Source organism: Kogia breviceps, chromosome 13 (genome assembly GCF_026419965.1).
Source record: "Kogia breviceps isolate mKogBre1 chromosome 13, mKogBre1 haplotype 1, whole genome shotgun sequence".
Taxonomy (NCBI): Eukaryota; Metazoa; Chordata; class Mammalia; order Artiodactyla; family Physeteridae; genus Kogia; species Kogia breviceps.
Window position 1 is genome coordinate 71,291,497 of NC_081322.1, and position 26,509 is coordinate 71,318,005.

Genomic DNA, 26,509 nt, shown 5'->3' on the forward strand with positions numbered 1-26,509 from the left:
AAGTATTTAAAGCAAACCCCAGACATCAGCTTATTTCACCCCTCCTTACTTCACACTGCACCTCTTATACAACATCAAAGCCATTATCACACTAACAAAATTAACAATAACTTGGAATTGTATAAAACCTAGTCCATATTCAAACTCTCAATTGTCTAAAAATGTGTTTTTACAACTGTTTTTTGTATTGTTTTGTTTTGTTTCAATCAAGATCCACACTAGTTCCTCCCAGTGCATTTGATTGCACTGGGAATAAGAATAAGTTCTTTTTAATGTTTTTTATTTTGTATGCCATTGATTTATGGAAGAAACCAGGTCCATAATGTCTTAATGTCCCACATTCTGCATTTGTCTGTTTATTTCATTCCTGTGGTACTTGTTCCTCTAGCCCCACATTTCCTGTAAACTTATGCTACTTGGCTTGTTTTTTTACATTTTGCTTTTTTCCCTCTACCTTATGGGTCACTCATAAAAACATGTCTTTCAGTGATGCCTTTTTTTTTTTTCTGAATTCATCTCAGTTGGTTCTCAATCTTTTAATAGGTACCAATTGTGATGAATTAGTCATATTCTAATGGTTTCCCAAAGAATAGAATGATGACATAGTGTAGGATCTGAAGACACATAAACATGAATCAAAATTATTCTAGAAGAAATTCAGGAAATGATTATCATTGTTTTATGTGACTATGTTCTTTGATTCAGTATGCTCTACTATAAGAATATTTTCTCTTTAAAAATTTACCCATTTAGGGCTTCCCTGGTGGCACAGTGGTTGAGGGTCCGCCTGCCGATGCAGGGGACATGGGTTCGTGCCCCTGTCCGGGAAGATCCCACATGCCGTGGAGCGGCTGGGCCCGTGAGCCATGGCCGCTGAGCCTGCACGTCTGGAGCCTGTGCTCCGCAACGGGAGAGGCCACAAGAGTGAGAGGCCCGTGTACCGAAAAAAAAAAAAAAAAAAAAAATTTACCCATTTAAAAAGAAATAAAATACTCCCACACACCAATTACCTTTCTTGATTATGAGGGCTGGATTTTGAAGCTTTTAGATGTATAGAGGCAATTATTTTTAAATAACTGGAGGGATTTAGCTTATGTGTGTGCAGACATGCTATTCTTGGCAGTGTACGTGCAGAATCTTGTGTTTATAGGTTAAAAACTGGAACTCGGTAAGATGAAGTGTCTTTCCCAAGTATATATAGATATTATAGTTATATATTTTATCATATATATATAACTTTCTCATAAGGATGTAGTTTGTAAATGTTTTCTTTAGACTTGATAATTTCTCAATGTTATGGAAATTTCATAAAGGATATGGCACAATTATAATTACTTACATTTATTAGGTACCTACAATGTTGCAGGTATTAGTTTACACTCTTTACATGTAATAAAGCATTTAAACTTCATAACATACCTAAAAATAGGTTCTAGAATTATTCCTATTTAATGGGTGAGGAATTAGAGTCACAAACCAATTAGGTTCCACGTTTTTTCTTACAGCCTGTAAGTAGCAGAGACAAGATTTGAATCTAGGCAGCTTAACCCCCTGATCCTTAGAGGCCTGATCCTGAGCCTTAGATCCTTAATTTCTATGCTGTGCAAAGCCTGTATTAAAGTGGTCTAAGCAGGGAGGCAGGCGGAAGTCACTAATTAGTTCTCAGCCTGTGCAGGCCAGTGCCCACTTCCCCCGTGGCTCCGGGGGGACTTCTCCAGTTTCAAAGGGGATTCAGGGAATCCCCATCCAAATAAGGCAGTGTGGGATGGATCTGAGAATAGTGCTGAAGAGCAGCGGAAAGCCCCAGCCATTGAGAGACCTCTAAGAATCTAGCTATTTCCTTTCCTGTCTCTTCCGACAGAACTAGTCAAAGTTAGTTTATAGAGACTGCAGCAGGTCAAGAAAGAAGTGGATGTGAGTGCCTTTGGAGGAGTGTGGATCTAGTCTGTGTAAGGCCGCATTGCCTAGATCCACCATGACTTCCAAGAACACTGAGGACAGACAGTGGAGTTTTCGTTTTGAAGATTAGTTCTGAGGGAACTGACTTGGTGACAAGTTGCTTGTCACACATGCCTTTTTATCCTTCATGCTGAATACTTCACTTTAGATCTTCAAAGACTACTGCAAAGAAAGCCTGTCTCCAATAAAAAGACATTGTGTTAAGGTTGCAATCGGTCTGGTTGGGCTTTGTTTTGTTTTATTGTAAAAACCCCTCTATATATCTGAAACTAATTGTACCACCTGGAAAATTGTTATTAAAACTATATGTATTCGTTTCTTAGGGCTGTTGTAACAATGTACCACAAACTGGGTAGCTTACACAACAAAAATTTTTCTATTCTTAATTTTTTGAAGAATTGCCATAATGTCTTCCATAGTGGCTATACAAATTTACATTCCCACCAACAATGCATAAGGGTTCTCTTTTCTCCACATCCTTACCAACACTTGTTATTTCTTGTCTTTTTGATAATAGCAGTTCTAACAGGTGTGAGCTATCTTATTGTGATTGTGATTTGCATTTCCCTGATGGTTAATGATGTTGACCATCTTTTCATGTACCTGCTTGCTATCTGTATGTCTTTGGAGAAATGTCTATTTAGACCCTCTGCCCATGTTTAAAACAGATTGCTTGGTTTTTTGCTATTGAGTTTTATGAGTTCTTTATATACTTTGAATATGAATTCTGCATCATACATATGATTTGCAAATCTTTTCTCCCATTCTGCAGGTTGCCTTCTCATTTTGTCGATGGTTTACTTTGCTGTGCAGAAGCTTTTTATTTGATATAGTCTCACTAGTTTATTTTTGCTTTTGTTGCCTTTGCCTTGGTGTCAAATTGAAAAAGTCCTTGAAAAGACAAATGTCAAGGAGCTTACCACCTATGTTTTCTTCTAGGAGTTTGAATTTTATGGTTTCAGGTCTTATGTTCAAGTCTTTAATCCATGTGTAAGGTATAAGATAGTGGTCCAGTTTTATTCTTTTGCATGTGGCTGTTCAGTTTCCCCAACATCATTTTTTGAAGAGACTGTTCTTTTTCCATTGTGTTTTTTTGGCTCCTTAATCATAACTTAGCTGACTATATCCATTTGGATTTATTCCTGGGCTCTTCATTCTGGTTTATTGACCTATGTGTCCGTGTTTATGTTAATACAACACTGTTTTGATTACTAAAGTTTTGTAGTGTGGTTGGAAATCAGGAATTGTGATAGCACCACCTTTCTTCTTTCTCAAGATTACTTTGGCTGTTTGGGGTTTATTGTGGTTCATAAAAATTTTAGAATTGTTTGTTCAATTTCTGTGAAAAATGCCATTGGGATTTTGATAGGGATTGCATTGAATCTGTAGATTGCTTTGGATAATATGGACATTTTAACAATATTAATTCTTCCAATCCATGAGCATGGAATAGCTTTCTATTTATTTGAGTCTTCAATTTCTCTCATCAACGTCGTATAGTTTTCAGTGTACAAGTCTTTCACTTCTTTGGTCAAATTTATTCCTAGGTGTTTTATTCTTTTCGATGCAGTTGTAAATGGCATTATTTTCTTAATTTCTCATTCTGGTAGTTCATTATAAGTGTATAAAAATGCAACAGATTTTTGTATATTGATCTTGTAACCAACAATTTACTGACTTCATATATTCTAACAGTTTCTGGTAGAATCTTTAGGGTTTTCTACATATAAAATATCATGACATCTGCAAATAGTGACAGTTTTACTTCTTCCTTTTTAATTTGTACACATATTTTCTTTCTTTTCCTTGCCTAGTTGCTGTGGGTAGGACTTCCAATACTATGTTGATAAAAGTGGCGATCACTGTTTTGTTTCTGATCTTAGAGGAAAAAACTTTCAGCTTTTTACTGTTGAGTGTGATGTTAGCTGTGGGATTGTCATTGGCCTTTATTATGTTGAGGCATGTTCTCTCTATACCCACTTTTTTGAGAGTGTTTATCATAAACGAATATTGAATTTTGTCAAATGCTTTTTCTGCATCATTAGGTTGATCATATGACTTTTATCCTTCATTTCGTTGATGAATCACATTGACTAGCTGGCAGATGTTGAACCATCTTTGCATCCCTGGAATAAATCCCACTTGATCATGGTAAATGATCCTTCTAATTTATTTTTGAATTCCACCAGCTAATATTTCATTGAGGATACTGCCATCTATATTCATCAGGAATATTGGTATGAAATTTTCTTTTCTTGTCATGTCCTTGTCTGGATTTGGTATGAGGGCAATGCTGGCATCATAAAATGATTTTGGAAGTGTTCTCTCCTCTTCTATTTTTTGGAAGAATTTGAGAAGGATTGGTATTAATTCTTCTTTAAATGTTTGGTAGAATTCACCAGTGAAGCCATCTGGTCCTAGACTTTTTTGTTGTTGTTGGGAAGTCTTTAATTATGGATTCAATCTCCTTAGTAATAATTGCTCTGTTCAGATTTTCTGTTTCTTCATGAGTCAGTCTTGGTAGGTTGTATGTTTCTAGGAATTTTCCATTTCTTCCAGGTTGTTCAATTTTTTTGGTGTGTAATTGTTCATCGTAGTTTCTTATGCTCCTTTGCATTTCTGTGGTATCAGTTATAATGTCTCCTCTTTCATTTTTGATTTTGTATATTTGATTTCATATATTCTCTTTTTTCTTGGTAAGTATAGCTAAAGCCTTGTCAATTTTTGTTTATTTTTTCAAAAAAATAAAGTCAGCTCCTGAGAATTCCCTGGTGGTTCAGTGGTTAGGAATCCATGCTTCCACTGCAGTGGGCATGGGTTCAATCCCTGGTCTGTGAACTAGGATCCCACATTCTGTGACACAGCCCCCCCACACAAAAAAAATCAGCTCTTAGTTTCACTTATCTTTTCTATTGTCTTTTTAGTCTCTATGACATTCATTTTCTCTCTGATTTTTGTTATCTCCTTCCTCCTACTAACTCTGCACTTCATTTGCTCTTTTTTTTTTCTTTCTGGTTCTTTGAGGTATAGAGTAATGTTGTGTTTTGAGTCTTTCTTTTTTCTTACTGTAGGCATTTATTGCTATGGAATTCCCTCTTAGAACTGCTTTTGCTGTACTACGTACATTTGGGAATGTTGTGCTTCCATTTTCATTTATCTCAAAATATTTTTAAAAATCTCTTTTAATTTCTTTTTTGACCCACTGATTGTTCAGTAGCATTGTTTAATCTCCACATATTTGTGAATTTTACAGTTTTCTTCTTGTAATTGATTTCTAGTGTCATACCATTGTGGTTAGAAAAAATGCTTGATATGATTCAATCTTCTTAAATTTATTAAAACTTGTTTTGTAGCTTAACACATGATATATCCTGGAGAATGTTCCTTACGCACTTGAGAAAAATGAGTATCCTGTTGCTTTTGGTTAGAATGTTCTGCATAAGTCTCTTGATTCCATCTTGTCTAATATTTCATTTAAGGCCAATGTTTCCTTTTTTTTCAATGTTTCATTATTGATTTTCTGTCTCAATGATCTGTCTGTTGATAGAAACTCTACCACTATTGTATTGCTTTCTATTTCTTTCTTTAGATCTGTTAATATTTGCTTTATATATTTAGGTGTTCCTATTAACAAATATTATATACTCTTGTTGGATTGATGCTATTAGTATTATATAATGACCTTATTTGTCTCTTATTACAGTCTTTGTTTTAAAGTCTATTTTGTCTGATATAACTACCCCAACTGTGTTTTAGCTTCCATCTGCTTGGAATTTCTTTTTCCATCCCTTCACTTTCGGTCTGTGTGTGTCCTTAAAGCTGAAGTGAGTCTCTTGTAGGCAGCATATAGAGTGTCTTTTTATTTTTTAACCCATTCAGCCACTCTATGTCTTTTAATTGGAGAATTTAGTCAATTTCCATAAAGCTATTATTGACTGGTGTGTGCTTATTGCCAGCTTGTTAATTGTTTTCTGGCTGTTTGTAATTCCTTTGTTGATTTTTTCTCTCTTGCTCTCTTCCTTTGTGATTTGATGATTTTCTGTAGTGGTCTGCTTAGATTCCTTTTGCTTTCCCTTTTGTATATCTACTATAGGCTTTTGCTTTGTGGTCACCATGAAGCTTACGTAAAACAACTTATATTTATAAGTTTTTTTTTTTTTTTTTTTTTTTTGCAGTACGTGGGCCTCTCACTGTTGTGGCCTCTCCCGTTGCGGAGCACAGGCTCCGGACGCGCAGGCTCAGCGGCCATGGCTCACGGGCCCAGCCGCTCCGTGGCATGTGGGATCTTCCCAGACCGGGGCACAAACCCGCGTGCCCTGCATCGGCAGGCGGACTCTCAACCACTGCGCCACCAGGGAAGCCCTTATAACAGTTTTTTAAAAGTTGATCAACTTAAGTTTGAATATATTCTAAAGCTTTATATTTTCATTCCCTCCCTCATGTTTTATGTTTCTGATGTCATGATTTATATATTTTTATCTTGTGTATCCCTTAACAAATTATTGTAGTTATAGGTTTTTTTAAAACTATTTTTGTCTTTTAACCTTCATGCTAGCTTTGTAAGTGATTAGCCCACCACCTTTACAAAATGAGATTATTCTGAGTTTTACTGTATATTTACTTTTACCAGTGAGATTCATAATTCATCTTTTCCTCTTATTAATCAGTGTCCTTTCATTTCAGCATATAGAAGTCCCTTTAACATTTCTTGTGAGGCCAATCTAGTGGTGAGGAACTGCTTTAGCTTTTATTTGCCTGGAAAATTCTCTATCTCTCCTTCAGTTTGAATGACAACTTTGCCAGATAGATTATTTTTGTTTGGCAGGGTTTTGTGTTTGTTTGTTTTTGTTTGTTTTTCTTATCAACACTTTGAATGCATCATGCCACTTCCTTCTGGCCAGCAACATTTGTGGTGAAAAGTCTGCTGTTGGTCTTATGAAGGTTCCCCTGTACAAAACAAGTTGTTTTTCTCTTGCTGCTTTTGAGATTCTCTCCTTGTCTTTAACTTTTGACACATTAATTATAATGTGTCTTGGTGTGAGTCTCTTTGGGTTCATCTTATTTGGAACTCTCTGGATTTCCTAGATCTGGATGTGTTTCCTTCCCCAGGTTAGGGAAGTTCTCAGCCATTATTTCTTTAAATAAATTTTCAGCTTGCCACCCTCTTTCTTCTCTTTCTGGCACCCCAATAATGAGAATGTTGGTCTGCTTGATGTTATCCCATAAGTTGCTTAAGCTATCTTCACTGTCTTTCATTCTTTTTTCATTTTGCTGCTCTGATTGGGTGAGTTCCACTGTTCTATCTTTGAGTTTACTGATTGTTTCTTCCACTTGAAGGATGTTGATTCCCTCTATTGTATTTTTTCACTTTAGTTATTATATTCTTCAAATCTGTCACTTCTATTTGGTACTTTCTTATATTTTCTATCTCTTTGTTGAAATTCTCACTTTGTTCATCCGCTCTTCTCCTTAGCTTGGTGAACGTCTTTATGACTGTTATTTGAACTCTCTATCAGGTCTTTTTCTGGAGTTTTATGTTGTTCTTTCATTTGGAACATGTTCCTCTGTTTCTTCATTTTCTTTGACTCTATTTGTTGGTTTCTATGCATTAGATAAAACAGCCACCTTTCACAGTCTTGAAGGAGTGGCCTCATGTAGGAGTTGAAACTTTTCATTTACCCTTGCCCTAGTTCTTGGTTGCCTTTAAAATCTTTGTGATTGTTGAAGCAGCCTACTTTATTTTTTAGTGGTTCCCAGTAGTTAAGAGCATGCCAAGAACTGTCAGTGTCTCAAAAGTGAGGATCTCACTCAGTACGTAGATTCAGGATGACTGGAATCCGGATCCTCAGCCAGCAGCTTTTAAAATATGCAAATATTCATTTTTCAGGGGAAGACTGGGAGAATAGTGTTTCTGCCTGCTCCCTCTGCACTGAGACATGGGGTAACAGCCAGTTAAGAAGTGTTTCTTTCTTTGCTACTGATCACAAGTCCCACTTGCACCAGAGCCAGGCTATCATGGGATGTGTCCTCTGGGTAGCAACCACAAAACTCAGGGTGCTGGATGTGTACAAGCTCTTTCTTTGAGACAACAATGACCTGGAGCAGCAGAGAGATAGCATAATGATGGCACCCACCAGCCTCCCTGTTCTCTGGATTGGATTGTAATCAGTACTAGGTGTGGGTTGAATTAGAAGCCTGCCCTTCAGGCCACAGCTATGAAGATAAGTTAATGGGCTTTTTCACAGAAAGACTGGGTACCTACATCTGTTGCTTCTGCCGTGTCCTAGGGTTGGTAGCTAAGAACTCTTTCTCAGTTTTTTTACAGTCCTGGGGGACCTGTGAGCATAAACCCTGCCCGCCACTAGAGCCCAGCGATCTAGAGGTATCTTCTGGGAGACAGCAGCAAAAATCAGGGTACCAGATGAGTACATAAGCTTGTTTTTAGTAGATACTGGTGAGCTGCAGTGAGACAGAGAAAGATGGCACTCACTGGCCTCTATCTTTGAAGAATATTTCAGTGGGACCCTAGATGTGTGTTCGATTAGATGCCACCCCCTCAGGCGGGTGCTTTAAGATAAGCAACTAAGCCTCTCTCAGAGAAAGTTTGGCTGCTTTTCAGTCTGCTGCTTCTGTGCTGAGTCCCGGGCTGAGTGAGTCTGTGAGAGCCCTTAAAGAACTGTTTCTCAGTTCACTATAGTCTTATGGATCTCACGAATGCAAGCCCCATTGGATTTCAAAGCTAGATGTTTTGGGGGCTCACTCTCCGGGGCAGGTCTTAAAAGTTGGGGTACCAGATATGGGTCAAATCCTTCACTCCTCAAGGAGAAGCCATGGGGTCTGAGTTTCCTTCTTATTGTGGTTGGTGCACTGGGGTTGGGGTTAATGGTAAAATTGATTCTCAGCCTCTCCTACCTGCTTCAGTGTGGCTTTTTTCTAATTCACCCAATCTGTAGGAGTTGCTCAGCTAGTTTCTGGGTTTTTTTCCAGAGGAAACTGTTCCATATGTAGCTGTAGATTTGGTGTGTCTGTGGGAGGCCATGAGCTCGGAACCCTCCTGAATCGAATATTAGAATGGATCTGCTCGCCTTCTATTATTTTCATTTCTATTTCTTTCTCAGATTATTTGCTCTGCCTTCATTCTTCAATGACAGATGACAGAACCTTCTTCTTCTTCATTCTGTACCCTGACCCTTCTACCTCCTGCACTCTTCTGTCTCTCATACTTTCTTCATATTGATTCCAGGTTAATCTTCTAACAGCATAATTTTGAACAAGTAAATTTCTGCTTGGATATCCCCATTACCCCAAGACTCATAACATTGAGTCCAGACTCCTTCATTCTCCTTCATTGGGCATTTGGCGATCTTTCACAATCTGGCCTCCAACATAGATTTCCTTAAAAAACCTTCCACTCTTGACTCTCCCTGAACCACTCATTCTGGCCAGGGGCATCTTTCTTCCTAAGGTACATATTTGTACCTCCATTTTTTTCTTACCATCTGTTCTATTCCTTCTAGAACACCTCTCTCATCTTCATTTTTGTTTATCTGAGTCACATGCCTACTATTGATAAAATGCCAAGTTCAATACCCACTCCTTTCAGAAGAGAGTCCCTGCTTACATGATGCAACCCAATTTCAGAGATATAAAAATGGGGGGGGGGGAGAATATGCATTTTCAAAGAAGTGAAATGAAATATGTAGCATGTAGTTGACTAAATATTTGACAAAGTATAAGTATTTACAGTGGACAACTATGGTTTATTTTCTTCTAGTGTCCATTCAATCTTCTTCTGATAACTGTTGCCCTATTTCTCTCAATGGGTCCACACCCTTACCTACTGTGGGGTCAGGCACCTCTGGAGGCACTGACTCCACTTGGAATCCAGGGGTGGAACACATGCCCAAGGCTAAATCAGTCAATATATTAATACCCCTGACGAAAATGATTGATTCAGGAAAAGTCTGGGGCTTGAATCTGGAAGTATATAGTCCCTGGAGCTATTGGCAACTTTCAGGAAATGGAGGCAGCACTGAGGAATCAGAAATAAGAAATTAAGACAGAGAAAAACAAAGTTCTGATCATGTATTATGTTTGAATCTTGGATCATGATGCACCAAGACAGAAGCACTTGGACTGGTTAGTAACATGAGCCCCTAAGTTCCCTTTTTACTTCAGGCAGTGTGGATCTCAATACCCTTTTTTGCAACTAAAATAGTCCTGATTTAGAATAGAGAAGACAAATCCCTAGGCATAAAGACACATTCAACAAATATTTATTGCCTGCCTACTATATCCCAGCACTGTATATAGTTAATGAGTATATAAAAATGAGTAAAATTGTCTCTCCATTCAAGTTCCTTTTAGGTAAAAAGGACAAATCCTTCACCAGATTTTCCCAGGTCAGTTTGGCATTGTACCTCAACTCCTTTGTACACCCTGAATGGGATAGATACAAATTTCATATAAGTGGCTGCATCGGGAGGAATTTCTAGAAGTAGTACTATAGCGGATACAGTTTGGACTTTTATTAACCACATATTTGTGGTAAATTCTATCCTTTTAGAAAACCATAATCTGTCATTACAAAAAATTAAGCCATGACACCAATTTAAAACGTAGATTTAACATTATCTCTTAAAAGCAGCAGTGCTCTTTCAAGGAAGCTGTTACTAAAGATACCACATAGAAATTAGAGGGTAGTTTGAATTAAATCCTTTTTAGGTTTATGTGCTGTGCACTTCTGATATTTAAGGTTCAGTTACTTGGTGGAAATCTGGAACAGAAAATATTCAGCAGATTAGGCAGAAGAACAAAGAAAAGAGGTGCCATCCTGGGTACGGTACTTGGTGTACAAATCAATGCCATATTCACTTCAAAGCTTTAATATGACAGAGAAGCCAACTGATGCTGACTATTAACATGCTGGGAACATTAAACTGCATTTTAGCATTCCCACAAATAGTCTGACAATGAAAGATTTCAGCAAATTAGACCTAGACATAAAGCTCATAAAAATCAGTATTATTACATGCATACTTGAAAAAATGAGCCAGTTATTATTAATACTAATTGGAATTTTAAAAATCAAAGGCTGGGCTTCCCGGGTGGCGTGGTGGTTGAGAGTCCACCTGCCGATGCAGGGGACGCGGGTTCGTGCCCCGGTCTGGGAAGATCCCACGTGCCGCGGAGCGTCTGGGCCCGTGAGCCATGGCCGCTGAGCCTGCGCGTCCGGAGCCTGTGCTCCGCAACGGGAGAGGCCACAGCAGTGAGAGGCCCGCGTACCGCAAAAACAAAAACAAAAGCAAACAAACAAAAAAACAAAGGCTAAGCGGAAGCACAGGGTTTCAGTAGAAATCTGTACATGTATGACATTATTATCTAAAACTTAAAAAAGGACATCACACACAGTGAGAGCCAAATTTTACTCTGTTAATTGCCCAGGACCTTGTGTTGGAGGCAAAAGTGGACTTTCATATAAATTAGTAATGACACATTAGAATGGAAAGGGACCTTAATGATCTGTAAAATTACCTAGATGTAGGGCAAACTCCTCATTTATAGAGGAAGAGTCAATTGAATACATACAAATGTGATTTTCATAAAGGCATGAGGCAGCCCTAATCTGACAAAGAACAAGTATGAGTAATTTTACAGGCTTTGAATATCAAAGAAATTTTGTGTATGGTGATATCTATTTCTATATATCTATATCTATTTCTTTCTACATAGCTAGAAATATACATATATATATTCTAAAAATTAAAATAATCCTTCCATAAATACAAAACTATAACCACTGTCCAAACTCTGACTCTTTAAAGAGCACTATTAGGAGGCAACACTGGCCTTTTACAGCACACATGACGCTCTGGGCAAGACATGCCCTTTGGTTGGCTCTCAGGTAACAGCATCCAGGCAGTTTCCTCTACCTTCTCACTAGAAACATTTCCAAGAGTCCTGGCCTAGGTAGGGTTGTAGTTTTTATCTCATCATAGAGTTTGTAGTGAGCAAAATTATTGGCTTAAATAGTGATAAACCCACGTTTATGGTCTTATTCAAAAAATACTTCTGGGGCTTCCCTGGAGGTGCAGTGGTTGAGAGTCCGCCTGCCGATGCAGGGGACACGGGTTCGTGCCCCGGTCCGGGAAGATCCCACATGCCGCGGAGCGGCTGGGCCCGTGAACCATGGCCGCATGAACAACCAGTTCAAATATAATTAGTACATTAAACATACTCAAGTGCTCCTAATACAAATGAATAACCCTGACAACCTCCTTCTACTGTACCCACTCTTTAAGATATATAAGTATTATTTAGCATTCAATCTCCCATTAATAATGCTCATTTATAAAAATAAATGTGTGCTATCCAACTACGGAATCCTTCACACAAATATGTCTTATTTGCTACCTTAGAATTTCATGTCTCTATGACATGAACTTCAGAGTATGTGAAATTAGTTAGCACTACACGTCTTACTATGTGAATCCTAAAGAAGTTTTAGGGCTGAGAGAAAAGGTTAAAGATGTATTGGCACCATTACACTAATTATCTGTGAAGTTTCTTATGACAGAACAGCAAGAATCAAGAGGAGATAAGTGAGGAGGGAGATAAAACAAAAACCAGAGGAAATACTAAAAACAGAGAAAAAAATGAATGCCAAATCAGCTGACAACCTTACGAATACAAATATATTTTCACAATTCAGACTCTAATAATTACAGGTCTATTTAAATTAACTGGAAAACAAGGTGCATATTTAGTCCTGTGCTGCCATACTATACTCATCATCCCCAAAGTGGGTCCTTACTGAGATGTATGTATCCCAGATTTTATTTTCCATAAATTGATAATTATTTTCTACCACCTATGGGAGATGTCTGTGTTCAGCAAAATATCCTTTCCCCAAGAAATTAAGAAAAAGAATTCTCATGTGATCCTATAAAAATGGATATTGTGAAATTGCTTATTAAATCAAAAATATATTTTGAGACATACTTAGCTTCAGGTTTTCATTTATGTGCAATTTCAGGTTGTTTGGGTATTTGATATTTTTCACATTGCTTATTCATATGCCAAGTGATAGGCAATCTATGTTCAGCATTTTCTTTTCTTTTTTTAAAAAATTTCATTTAATTTTTGGCTGCGTGGGTCTTCGTTGCTGCACGCGGGCTTTCCCTAGTTGCGGTGAGCAGGGACTACTCTTCGTTGCAGTGCGCAGGCTTCTCATTGCAGTGGCTTCTCTTGTTGCGGAGCATGGGCTCTAGGTGCGCAGACTTCAGTAGTTGTGGCACGTGGGCTTCGGTAGTTGTGGCTCGCGGGCTCTACAGCGCAGGCTCAGTAGTTGTGGTACACGGGCTTAGTTGCAACGTGGCATGTGGGATCTTCCCGCACCAGGGCTTGAACCTGTACCCCCTGCATTGGCAGGTGGATTCTTAACCACTGCGCCACCAGGAAAGCCCCTATGTTCAGCATTTTCAACCATCTCAACTTTACCCAATCCCCATTGCTTCTTATGTATTTGTTTATTCATTTGTTCATTCACTTATTCACAATTCAACAAATGAAATTAATGAGTGTCCACTATTCTAGAATCAGGAGATGCATTTGTGTACAGTTTTCCCCATTAACTATTTCCTTATTTTTATCATCTTTGTATCTCTTCAGTGCCTAGGACTGTGCTTTACATGGTCTGATGATAGAATCTACTAGTGTTGTTGGTCAATAAATATTTTTAAACCATCTGTGGTGTGTTGAATGCTAAGCTACATGATGAATAGTATCAGCTAAAATCATTGTCGTCGCTTAATAATTCTTTACCATCTAATGTTAGAGTTAACCTAGCAGAAAGACAAGAGATGTTCAAGTCCTAAATTTCACGGGAAAATGTCCACTGTGCCCTTTTAAACTCATTTTCCGAAAAGGCTTCTATTTGTTTTGCAAGTAAGTAAGGATAAAGGAAGGACACTTGGAAAAGAGGGTGGGGTGATTAAAATGCTGCCTAGGGGGTTAAATAACAAATGGAAACAGTGGGAGGGAAAGGGGGCAAGTGGAGGGAAGGAAGAGTGAGAAGCTGAGGTGGGTCCAGATGAAAATTACAGAGCAGAAGGAACTGTCTTGGAGAGACTGAAGTGTTCACGAGTGTGTCACCTCTGATTCTAATCAATTGATTACTCGTCTTCTTCCCCACAGACTGTAAGATCCACAAAGCCCGTGACCCTGTTTGCCTTGGTGCGGGTTCAATAAACATTCATTGAATGAATGGCCAAGAGTAAAGGTTCTGAAAGTAAGAACCCTACATTTTTACAATGCTTTACACCTTTCAAAACACATGATACACATCTGTATACTGATAAAACCCCTTGCCACACCTAAGGAGACATGTATGAGGCTGTTCAGTACATTGCTGTTTGAAAGAGTGAAATGTTGGGAGCAATCTCAGTGCCCTTAACTAGGGAATGGATATATAAATTGTGGTATATTTTCATGGTGTAGCATTAAAAGAAATAAACGACATGTCTATATCTCTCAAACAGGATAGATCTTACAAATATAATGCGTGTGATCATTTTGTAATGTATAAAAATATGGAATCACTATGTTGAACACCTGAAATTAATATAATATTGTATGTCAATTATAATTCAATAATATATATATAATATGTGAAAAAAGCATAGAATTACATGTACAATATACTATATATAATATATATAAACACAGCTTTATTGAGACAATTCACACACCATACAATTCATTCATTTAAAGTATACTATTCAATGGTTTTGATATATTACCTTATTAATTTTAAAAATTGTGGTAAAATACCTGTAACATAAAATTTACCATTTCAATAATTTTTAAGTGTAAAATTCAATGGCATTAATTTTTTTAAATTTAACTTACTATTTTATTTCGGGGTATAGTTGATTTACAATGTTGTGTTAGTTTCAGGTGTAGAGCAAAGTGATTCAGTTAAAGACATACATATATCCATTCTTTTTCAGATTCATTTCCCATTTAGGTTATTACAGAATTCAATGCCATTAATTATTTTCACAATGTGCACCTATCACCACTATCTTTTCCAAAACTTTTTTGCTCCCTAAACAAAAATTCTGTAACTATTAAATAATAATTACCCCTGTGCCTCCCCACAACCCCTAATAATCACTAAGCAACTTCCAGTCTCTGTGAGTTTACCTATTCTATGTAACTCATATAAATGGAATCATACAATATGTCTTTTTGTGTCTTGTTTATTTCATGTAATATAATGTCTTCAAGATTCATCTATGAATCTTGTATCAGAACTTCAATACTTTTTATGGCTGAATGACATTCTATTATATATATACCATATTTTGCTTATTCATTTATCTGTTGATGGCATTTGGATTGTTTCCACTTTTGGCTGTAATGCTGCACTGAACATTGGCATGCAAATAACTGTTCGAGTCCTTGCTTTCAATTTCTTTGGGTACGTACCTAGGAATGGAGCTGCTGAATTGTATGGTAATTATATGTTTAGCTTTTTTAAGGAACGGACAAATAGTTTCATTTGTGTATTTTTTAAAACACAAAATACTTCTATACTAGATAGATAGATAGATAGACAGACAGACAGAGACATATGTTTGGTCTAATGGATATACTGAAAGTACACTCAGAGATCATTTTGGTGGTAGGGATTGATATGAGGAGAGAGAAAAAACTAGGCTAGGAGTGGTCAAAGAAAACATTAGTTTTATGTGTAGTGCTTCCTTTCATTTTTTAGAAGGGCCACATTTACATACATTATTTGCAAAATTATTTTAAAAATAGGAAAGAGTGGGGCTTCCCTGGTGGTGCAGTGGTTGAGAGTTCGCCTGCGGATGCAAGGGACACGGGTTCGTGCCCCGATCCGGGAAGATCCCACGTGCCACGGAATGTCTGAGCCCGTGAGCCATGGCTGCTGAGCCTGCGCGTCCCGAGCCCGTGCTCCGCAACGGGAGAGGCCACAGCAGTGAGAGGCCCGCGTACCGCAAAAATAAATAAATATAAATTTAAAAAAAAAATAGGAAAGAGAGAAGTAAATTTGACAGAACATCAACAGTTGTCAATTTGAGGAAGAAGGTATATCCATGTTATACTGTTCTTTATACCTTTCTTATTAATTAGGAAAAGACAAAATTTTTCTAAAAAGTACAATATTCACTTGATCCATATCAAAATTGGTGAAGGAGATAGCACCATGATATTATCCTCATTATGAAGGGTAGAATTCTGAAATAGACAGTGGTAGACCAGAACCAGGACTAGTGCTCAGGTCTGCTAGTAGAGGGCTTGGATTGGAAAGGGAGGCTGAGAAGGTGAACACACTTCAACGCTGTGTGCCACAACACCTAAAATTGCCTACTTCATTTGTTCCCCATTTTTAATGGTATGAAGACATTTCTGTTTTGAAGTCTACTGCTTTTGTGAGGCAACATGGAGGAAGAAAGGATAAGGTTCCCTAAAGCAGGAGGATAGAGTGACGAGAGGCAAGGCTGGGGGACAAGATAACAACTGAGAACAGTGGATAGTAAATGAGGGAAGTGGAGGAAAGGAAGGATCTGGAGGTAAATGGCCATTTGCAGCAGGCCATTTGCATCCAGTGAAAGATGAGATGGATTCTTCCATGTCTTGATTTCCTCCTAGTACCTCCTACCCCTTCCCACTATTAATCACTATTAATTAATCACTATTTCCGTGCTAAGTGATTGAGTGAGCAGGTATGTGTGATGTGTGTATTGCAGGTAAGGAAAATGAAGGACATGGGGAGCCTGGAAGGAATGTGGGATGTGAGATAAAAAGCCAGTTAAATTAAGAACAAATTGTCAGACTTCCCTGGTGGCGCAGTGGTTAAGAATCCGCCTGCCAATGCAGGCAACACAGGTTGGAGTCCTGGTCCAGGAAGATCCCACATGCCACGGAGCAGCTAAGCCTGTGTGCCACAACTACTGAGCCTGTGCTCTAGAGCCTGCGAGCCACAACTACTGAGCCTGCGTGCCACAACTACTGAAGCTTGCGCACCTAGAGCCTGTGCTCCGCAACAAGAAGCCACTGCAATAAGAAGCCCGTGCACTGTAACAAAGAGTAGTCCCTGCTCACCGCAACTAGAGAAAGCCAACGCACAGCAAAGACCCAATGTAGCCAAAAATAAATTTAAAAAATAATAAAATAAATAAATTTTTAAAAATAAGAACAAATTGTCATCTCTCTGAAGTAGACCAACTGTTGGCTGTCAGATCATTCACTGCCGATGCTTTATTCAGTATACATCTTCCAGACACTAATAAAATGAGTAAACAAAAATGTCCAAATTCTTCAATAACATTGCTTTTTTCACATCCTTGCCATGGAAAAGAATGGACCCTAGATAACTTCATAACTAAGTTGTGCAATATAATTAAGTCTCTTTTGTTTCTAATGTCTTTAAGTTACTAGTTTTGGAGACATGAAAAGCATCAGAGCTGAGAACAAAGAACTCTTCACTTACAAATGTACTTATTTTCAGCTGAAGGAATTAGAATAATCTAAGAAGGAAAGGAAAGTTATCTGTGGTTATGAGTTCCACCCACACACTGCCAGCAAATTCATTTTTCTCAAGCCCAGGGTTGAATACATCATTTCTCTATTCAAATTTCTTTCGTTGACAAAAGCAGTATCCCTCCCCAAAATTTCTCAAAATTATCTTAGTATTTCTTAAGGAACTCCAAGTTCAAATAAGTTTAGGAAATGATAAGCAAAATTTCTAACTGCAGAACTTTAAAAAATTAATCTGAAGCATGAACCTCCATCGTGTGGAGCAATTCTGAAACTTATTTAACCAAAATACTCCCTTCCCATTATCCACCTGCCCTCCCCCCAGAAAAAAAACCATCTATAACTTTTCGTGCAATTAGAATTCTGTGAGACATAGTTTGAAAATTTTGACCTACCCTATGAAAAACCTGGATGCTAAAATCAGACCTGGGTGTAAGTTCCTACTCAACTGCTTACTAGCTGAGTGCTATTATGCAAACAACTTAATTTTTCCTTTTTTTTTTTTTTTTTTTTTTTTTTTTTTTTGCTGTACTTGGGCCTCTCACTGCTGTGGCCTCTCCCGTTGCGGAGCACAGGCTCGGAATGCGCAGGCTCAGCGGCCATGGCTCACGGGCCCAGCCGCTCCGCAGCACGTGGGATCTTCCGGGACCGGGAGCACGAACCCGTGTCCCCTGCGTCGGCAGGCGGACTCTCAACCACTGCGCCACCGAGGAAGCCCAATTTTTCCTATTTCTGTTTGCTTATTGTAGAATGGGATAATAACCTTCCCAGCGTTGTTGTGAAGATTAATTGAGATAACATTGTTATCCTAGGATTTAGACCTTAACTTGCTTTTCCAGCCTTCTGAAGAGAACGGGAACCAAAGAGGGAAGGGCTAAGTTATTGGAAGTAATGGAAGGGTTTTAAATAGGAATAAGCAGTTTGAATTCTCCTGGCCTTGCTAGGGCAGCTTGGTCATATCTCCAGAGGCTCCTCATGCCTTGCCCTTGTTTTAGCAAATATAAATCCTACTTATCGGGACTTCCCTGGGGGTGCAGTTGTTGGGAGTCCGCCTGCCAATGTAGGGGACAAGAGTTCGAGCCCTGGTCCGGGAGGATCCCACATGTCACGGAGCAACTGAGCCCCGTGAACCACAACTACTGAGCCTGCGTGCCACAACTACTGAAGCCTGTGCTCCGAAACAGGAGAAGCCACTGCAATGAGAAGCCTGCGAACTGCAACGAAGAGTAGCCCCTATTCGCCACAACTAAAGAAAGCCCGCGTGCAGCAACAAAGACCGAAAGCAGCCAAAAATAAAATGAATAAATTTATTTAAAAAATAAAAATAGGTCTTCCCTGGTGGCGCAGTGGTTGAGAGTCCGCCTGCCAATGCAGGGGACACGGGTTCGTGCCCCGGTCCGGGAAGATCCCACATGCCGCGGAGCGGCTGGGCCCGTGAGCCATGGCTGCTGAGCCTGCGCGTCCGAATCCTGTGCTCCACAACGGAAGAGGCCACAACAGTGAAAGGCCGGCGTACCACAGTCAGTCAATCAATCAATCAATCAATAAATCCTACTTATCACTCAAGGTCCTGCTTAAAAGCCTCTTTCTCAACAATGTCTTCATCCACTCACTCCCTCATAGGCAGTTCGAAAATTCTTCTTGTAAACTCTATCACCTTTTTTCTATATCTTTCTTTAGCACTCACCTCTTGCCATTACAGATCAGAGTTATATATGTGGTGCTGTATTCATTTCCCTAACTAGTATCCTTTTAAGGTTAGGGTCCTTACCTTGTCCCATCCTTGTAAGTATAATACAGTGATCTGTAGTATTCACTACATATTTGTCAAAGATAAACATGTTTATCACTTTACAGTTCACGAAGTGGCTTTCTAATGACATCACTGAAAATAAAAAGAATTGATTTTCCCCCATTAGCAGAAATCTACAAGTTTAGACCTCTTTCCAAAAGCAATTTCTACCAGAGTATCATCTGCTGCCCTCCTGTGTTTGATACAAATATTATTTTATACCAGTATAGAAAAAAGAGTAACAGGTTCAAGTAAATTTATTTGAACTGCATTTTGTTTACATTCAAATCTTGGAATGGATTTTTTCCACATAAATTATTATTCCCATTAAAATTATCTTTATGCAATATATTTCAAATTACATTTTTTTACTTAGAGTTATGTAAGAACTTTCACACTGGTCTGATATTCCTTCATTATAACCTACTAAACTTTTAGTATTTCCATTTTTCATCTGAGGCAGTAACTTATTTCAAATGATTCTAATATGATTTTCATATACTAGACCTGCTTGGGCAACAGTATATTTAAGACTTTGTACTTTGCAACTAGAAAGACTTGGTTTAAATCCTGGCTTAGCCACATAGTAATTGTGTGACCTTGGGCAAATAGCTTTTCTGAAGCTGTTTCATCTGTAAAACAAAGATAATACCTCCCAGAGATCACATAAGATAGAACACTTAGTATACCATAAATGCTATCAATATGTTAGCTATTATTACTATCTAAGAAGCATGTTTTCAAATATCTCTCTTCTTTGGTCTGACCTACTTCGGTGAACTTGAAGACTGCCTAAAACATAAATTAGAGTATTGTCTAGATTAAGCCCTATCTTTCCACATTCAACACTCAACATTTATTGAACACTTGTGATGTGCCGGCACAATTCTAGACACTTAAGCTGTATCAGGTAATAAAACAGACCCAAATCCTTGTCCCTATGAATCCTAACAATATAAACCAATCCAGTTCATGGTGGTCTTTAGGTTACTAACTTTCTTTTAAATTCTTGCAGTTCTTTATTTTCCACATTACTCATTTGATTCTTATTTATTTATTTTATTTTTTTTGGCTGTGTTGGGTCAATTGATGTGCATGTGCTTTCTCTAGTTGCAGCAAGCGGGGGCCACTCCTCATTGTGGTGTGTGGGCTTCTCGTTGCAGTGGCTTCTTTTGTCGCAGAGCGTGGGCTCTAGGCACGTGGGCTTCAGTAGTTGCAGCTCGTGGACTCTGGAACGCAAGCTCAGTAGCTGCGACCCACAGGCTTGGCTGCTCCACGGCATGTGGGATCTTCCTGGACCAGGGATTGAGCCCGTGTCCCCTGCGTTGACAGGCGGATTCTTAACCACTGCGCCACCAGGGAAGTCCTCATTTGATCCTTTATATCAGCTACCCCATACTAAATATCCAGTGCCTTCTTCTCTACTTCCAATTTAGGTTGTCATCTCTCTTGGTCTACTTGTACAGACTCCAATGAGGGACAAGGGCTCACTCTCATGCCAATTTTGTAAGAATGGGGATTTACAGTTTGACTCTCTCCTACTTTTTATGGGGGGAAAAGCATTAGTATTGATACTTTTAATTGCTGACAATTACAATCTGTTCTCTATTACATTACCTATATCTGTTCTCAACACAGCAGCCAGAAAGATCCTCTGAAACAGCAGTTCAGTTGTTTTCCTTGAAGTGATGGCCCATCTCATTCATTTATGGAGAAAATATCTGCTAAATACTCAAGTCTAAACTATAGTTTAATCTGTCAGTCTCTCAGTTTTATTTTCAAGTGAAAATGGTAGGAAAGGAACTTCAGAGATCTGTGAAGTCAACACTATTTTCTTAATAATACTAAGATTTTATTCGCCATTTTCGCTGTGTTAACATTTGTACAGATGGTACAAAAGCAACAGTGAGTAAAAGTACTAGCACTTAGCGTCAATCAATATAGTGGCACCGAACTACTGGTAGTCATTGTATTCTCCACTCTAATGTACTCTCAGTAAAAACAAAATTAAAAAAATCAGCTCAGTTTCACTTCAGAATGTCCTTGATGAAGCAATAAAACGTACTGATTTTATGAACTCTTGGCCCACGAGGACACATTCTTTTTAAATATTTCTCATGACAAAATTGGTAGTATGCATAAAGCATTTCTGCTGCCACCAAAGCACAACGGTTTTATCAAGAAAAAGCACTTGCTATTGAGTTACAAATTCAACTGGCTTTTTTTTCTTAAGGAACATTTTTACTTGAAAGATTGATGAACTGCAGTTATTCAGGGTATCTGACAAATATTTTCTTGGAAATGAACCAAATGGGCCTGTCACTTCAAGGAAAACAACAGACAGTATTTGCTATCAGTGACCAAATTTAAGCTATCAAGCAAAAACTCCAAATTGTGGAAAACTTATACCACCGTTGTTAGTTTTTCAGCTTTCAAATACTATAAGACTTTTCCTGATGAGATCAGTGGTGATACTACTAATATGCATGAAGTACATATTTTGATATGTTGACACAATGAAATGTGTCAACACTTAGAGGGCCTGTGTAACTCAGTGAGCCAACACTTTCCAAAAGAGCAATGCAAGATATTTCAAAATCCTGTATGGGTAAAAGATCCACAAAGTTCAAGATAGATTAATGAATTTTAATGTAATAGAGAATGGAAAGTTGATTGACCGGACCCCATGTTGTAACTAATTTCTAAGAAATCACCACTTGTTGGGTTTTGCTAGAGTGTCAAAGAATATCCACAATTATTTGAAAAGGTTATTAAAATATTTCTCCCTGGAGCTTCCCTGGTGGCGCAGTGGTTAAGAATCCACCTGCCAGGGCTTCCCTGGTGGCGTAGTGGTTGAGAGTACGCCTGCCGATGCAGGGGATGCGGGTTCGTGCCCTGGTCCGGGAGGATCCCACATGCCGCGGAGTGGCTGAGCCCATGAGCCATGGCCGCTGAGCCTGCGCATCCGGAGCCTGCACTCTGCAACGGGAGAGGCCACAACAGTGAGAGGCCCGCGAACCAAAAAAAAAAAAAGAATCCTTCTGCCAGTGCAGGGGACCTGGGAAGATCCCACATCCCTCGAAGCAACTAAGCCCGTGTGCCACAACTACTGAGCCTGCGCTCTAGAGGCTGCGAGCCACAACTACTGAGCCTGCGTGCCACAACTACTGAAGCACACACACCAGAGCCCATGATCCACGACAAGAGAAGCCACTGCAATGAGAAGCCTGCACGCCACAACGAAGAGTAGCCCCCACTCTCCGCAACTAAAGAAAAGCCCACACGCAGCAACTAAGACCCAACGCAGCCAAAAATAAATAAATTTAATAAATTTTAAAAAGATTTCTCCCTTACTATATATTTATGTGAAGTGGCTTTTTAAATACTTCAACCAAAACTTCATATGCCAATAGTTTGAATGCAGAAGCAGACACAAGAATCCAGCTGTCTTAACCTAAGCCAGACATTGAAGACATCTGCAAAATTGTTTTTTTTTAAAAAAGCACCATTTTTCTCACGAAATTATTTGTTTTGGGAAATAGTTATTTTTCATAAAAAATGTTTTTGTTAACATGTAATGGTTTTATTATTGTTATTTAAAAATGAATTACAGGTATTTAAAATTTTTCTCAGTTTTGATTTCTAATTTGGTGACCAGCAACAGCTATAATATTCTAAAACAAAGGTCTGTGGGGTCTTCAAGAATTTTTAAGAATGTAATGGTGTTCCAAGGCCAAAATGTTTGAGATCCACTGATCTGAAATATGTCAGATCGTATCATTTAATAATATTCCAATGGCTCCCCACCTTTTCAGGGTAAAAGCCACAAGTCTACACTGGACTACCAGGCTCCACTCTTATCTGTTCCCTCTCCATAATCTATCCCTATACTCTTCTCCTTGCTCACTCCCTTCAGCCATACTTGTTTCTTTGCTGCTCTTCCAACAAGTCAGACACAATCCTGTGTTAGGAACATTGCACTGGAAGTTCCCTCTGCCTGGAAAGTAATATCTCTAGTTTTTGCATGGCTATTTCCTTCACTTCCTTAAAGTTTCTGCTCAAATCTCACCTTATCAATAGTCTAACATGAGCGTCCTGTTTAAAACTGCAACCCTACTGCTACTCCCATTCTCCACAGCACCGTCTAACATTTGCTTACTTATGTCTACAGTTCGTGGGGCCTCCTGCTCCCCCAACTAGTGTAATACAAGCCCCTAAAGCGTGGGAAATGCCTGCCACATAGCGCTCAACAGATATTTGTTGAATGGTGAATTAATGAAAGAACTCGTTTTGACAGCTTGTCAATTCTCGAGACACGTCCACAAAGTCCCAAAAGAAAGAGAGGATGCAATTTACAGAGAGAGGGCAATGCCAACAAATATATTTTTGAATGAAAGAAAAAGAAGGGATACAATGATCACAAACCTCGATACTGAAAGCGTTATGGGCCTGAAAAAAGTTCTTGGGAAAAGTCGGGGTTGGGGAACATTCTAAAGGTTGTGCAGGACGCATTTAAGTGTCCGGCAATGAACGTTGGTCCTGCACTACCGCCCAATCCCTCCGCAACCCTCCCCTTATTTATTCCCCCCCATCCTCCCGCCTCCCCTGAAACCACAGTTCCAGAGCCGTCCCTGGACCCCTCCACCAGAACACAAGTAGTCCACACCAAGAGACTGAAACATTTCCAAACTTTATGGAAAAAACAACAACGACAATCAACTAGCCGAAAACGAGCCTCTAAATCCCGTCTCACTCCAGTGCCGTCTTCTCTAACGTTTGCTGGCTTTAGGCTCTCTCCACGGTCCTGTAACAGTTCTCAGGAGTCCTGACGGTCTCCCAACGCTGTGTTCCACAAGAAAACAGGGTCCACAGGAAGGCAGGTCAGGCGGGACGCCCCCAGTAAGCACCTCTGCACAAGTAAAGCACGAGAAGCAGAGCCATGGAAAATCAGTCCCCTTGGGGGAGGAACACGCGGGAATGACGGCAAACCGGCGGAACTCAGGGAGAGGTGCTCACGTACAGCGGTGACACGGCGGGGTCTCAGTTCTCCTCCGGCTTGTCGGCTGGCGGGCCGCAAGGCTGCAGCATCTTCTCCATCAAGTTGAAGCGGACTCGCGCTTTGCTCTCATTCTCGGCAATGGCGAAGTAGTTGAGAAGATCGAAGTGGCCCATGTAGGAGCAGTAGGAGTCGCGGTGCTGGTTCACCAGCCACTCCCACTTGGTGGTGTCGGCGTGGCCGGTGCCGATGTACTTGGACTGCAGATGCTCTAGCTGGCTGTGGATGGTGTAGCGGTCCGTCATCTCGCCGCTTTTCTCTTTGCTCCCAGGTCAGAGGCCGCAGACGACAAGGAACTGCCCTAGGGCTTCAAACCGGAGAGGGGCCACCCGGCGTTACCTCCAGAACCGCGCGGTCGCAGACGGATGGCGTCACATCTACGAAGTCGTGCAGATTCCCGGTCCCAGGGCTCAGAGGCGGAAGCGGAAGTGTATTCTGTCACCTAATTGGAGTTGCCCAGGCGACGCTACCACTGGGCCGCCCCTATAGAGAGCCCCGCCCCCTTCGCAAAGCGTTGCATCCTGGTCTAGTTAGTGGCCCTTTTCTAACAGGAGCCTTGCATGCTGGGACTTGTGGTCTCCGAGAGGCGGTGAGTGCAGGCTTCTTGGGACCCCTGAGTGATGTTTAAAAGACGGTGGGCGGCTTAATGGAGCGCGGTGTCTGGGAGGTATGAAGCATCCTCCGGCGGTTTGGGACTGAGTGGAAATGAGAAACCCTAATAGGACAGGGCTATAAGCACCTGGGTAAATGAACTCTTGGTGAAATTCCGCTTTCGAAGCTAACGAGACACAGTAGCCCCTTCACAATCAGGGGTGGACCACGCTGAAGTCAGGAGACCCGAGTTCTGGTGCCAGCCAAGTATCTTACAAGTTGTGTGGAAAGTTATTTCAACGCTTGCAGGGCCGCCGTTTCCTGCCTGGTGACAAAAGTACAGCACCAGTTCCGACATGTTCCGGCGCCCACATCAAGCCCCTCCTTCCTCTCGAGCTTCTAATTTTGATATCCTCCCTCCAACTTCTCACCCCACCGTACACGCCCTCAGCCTATACTTCTTTCTCATCTTTCCGTGCGGCTCGCCTCTCCATTTCTCCGTAGGAACTGTTCCCACCGCTTGGAATGCTTTTGTTCCCCTGGCAAACATTTCTCCTTTTAAGTCAGCTCGAAAGTATCTCCTTGAAATTGCCTTTGGCTACTCCAGGCAGATGTAAATTCTTCCTCTTTTTATCCTGTACGTCTCTTTGTTATTATCACTTTATAACCAATATTTGGCTTAAGAACTTCCTCACGCGAATACAAACTACTTGAAAAAATTGTTTACTTGTCTTTCTTCGATGATGTCTCGTATCATAAGCTTCTTTTATGATATTCTCATAGCCTGGCAGAGATTGTTTCTCAAAAAACGTTTGATGAATGGATAAACAACTGCATGACAGCCAAATAGAACTCTTTACTAAGTGAAAGATAACTTTAAAATATTTTTTTCTGGTACAAAGTTGCAGTTATGTAGGACCAGTAAGTCTAGAGATCTAATGTACAGCATGATGACTATAGTTAATACTGTGTTGCATACTGAAAATTTCCGAAGAGGGTATATTTCAGGTGTTCTCAACACACATGTAACCATGGGAGGAGATGAATATGTTAATTAGCTTGACTATAGTACCATTTCACTGCGTATATGTGTATCAAATCATGTTGCACTCCTTAAATACATTCAACTTTATTTAAAAAAATTTTTTTTAAATTACAAAAATATTCCTTATGGGATCAAATAAATGCCAGTATAAAAAATGAAAAAAAAATGTTGCCCCTTCAGTTTAAACTTTGTTATAACAAATGTATCATTCCTAAAACATAGAGACTATTATAAGGCATGCCTGTGGATTTACCATCCAGATATATCAAACCTTGCCATTTTGCCATTTTTGTTCCCAACTTTGTTATTTTGTTTTGTTTTTGTTTTTTAAAGAAATAAAACTGTTGGGCTTCCCTGGTGGCGCAGTGGTTGAGAATCTGCCTGCGGATGCAGGGGACAAGGGTTCGTGCCCCAGTTCGGGAAGATCCCACATGCCATGGAGCGGCTGGGCCTGTGAGCCATGGCCGCTGAGCCTGCGCGTCCGGAGCCTGTGCTC

At 39.7% G+C, this 26,509-nt stretch overlaps 2 protein-coding genes across 3 annotated transcripts in view; one reads left to right on the top strand and one right to left on the bottom strand.

The window, feature by feature from the left end:
• Positions 1-23,995: 23,995 nt before the first annotated feature.
• SF3B5 (splicing factor 3b subunit 5) lies at positions 23,996-25,673 on the bottom strand. Its single transcript, XM_067010959.1, has 2 exons — positions 24,342-25,673; positions 23,996-24,230 (listed from the first exon to the last, which is right to left on the bottom strand). Exon 1 carries the CDS (start codon positions 24,620-24,622, stop codon positions 24,362-24,364), a length of 261 nt encoding a protein of 86 aa, XP_066867060.1. The 5' UTR covers positions 24,623-25,673; the 3' UTR covers positions 23,996-24,230; positions 24,342-24,361.
• Positions 24,269-26,509, top strand: part of STX11 (syntaxin 11) — a 71,243-nt gene continuing 69,002 nt past the window's right edge. For both annotated transcript variants that reach the window (XM_067010954.1, XM_067010955.1), the window contains exon 1: positions 24,269-24,966. The gene's annotated coding sequence lies outside the window, so the exon portion shown is untranslated. The remainder of the gene's footprint in view (positions 24,967-26,509) is intronic.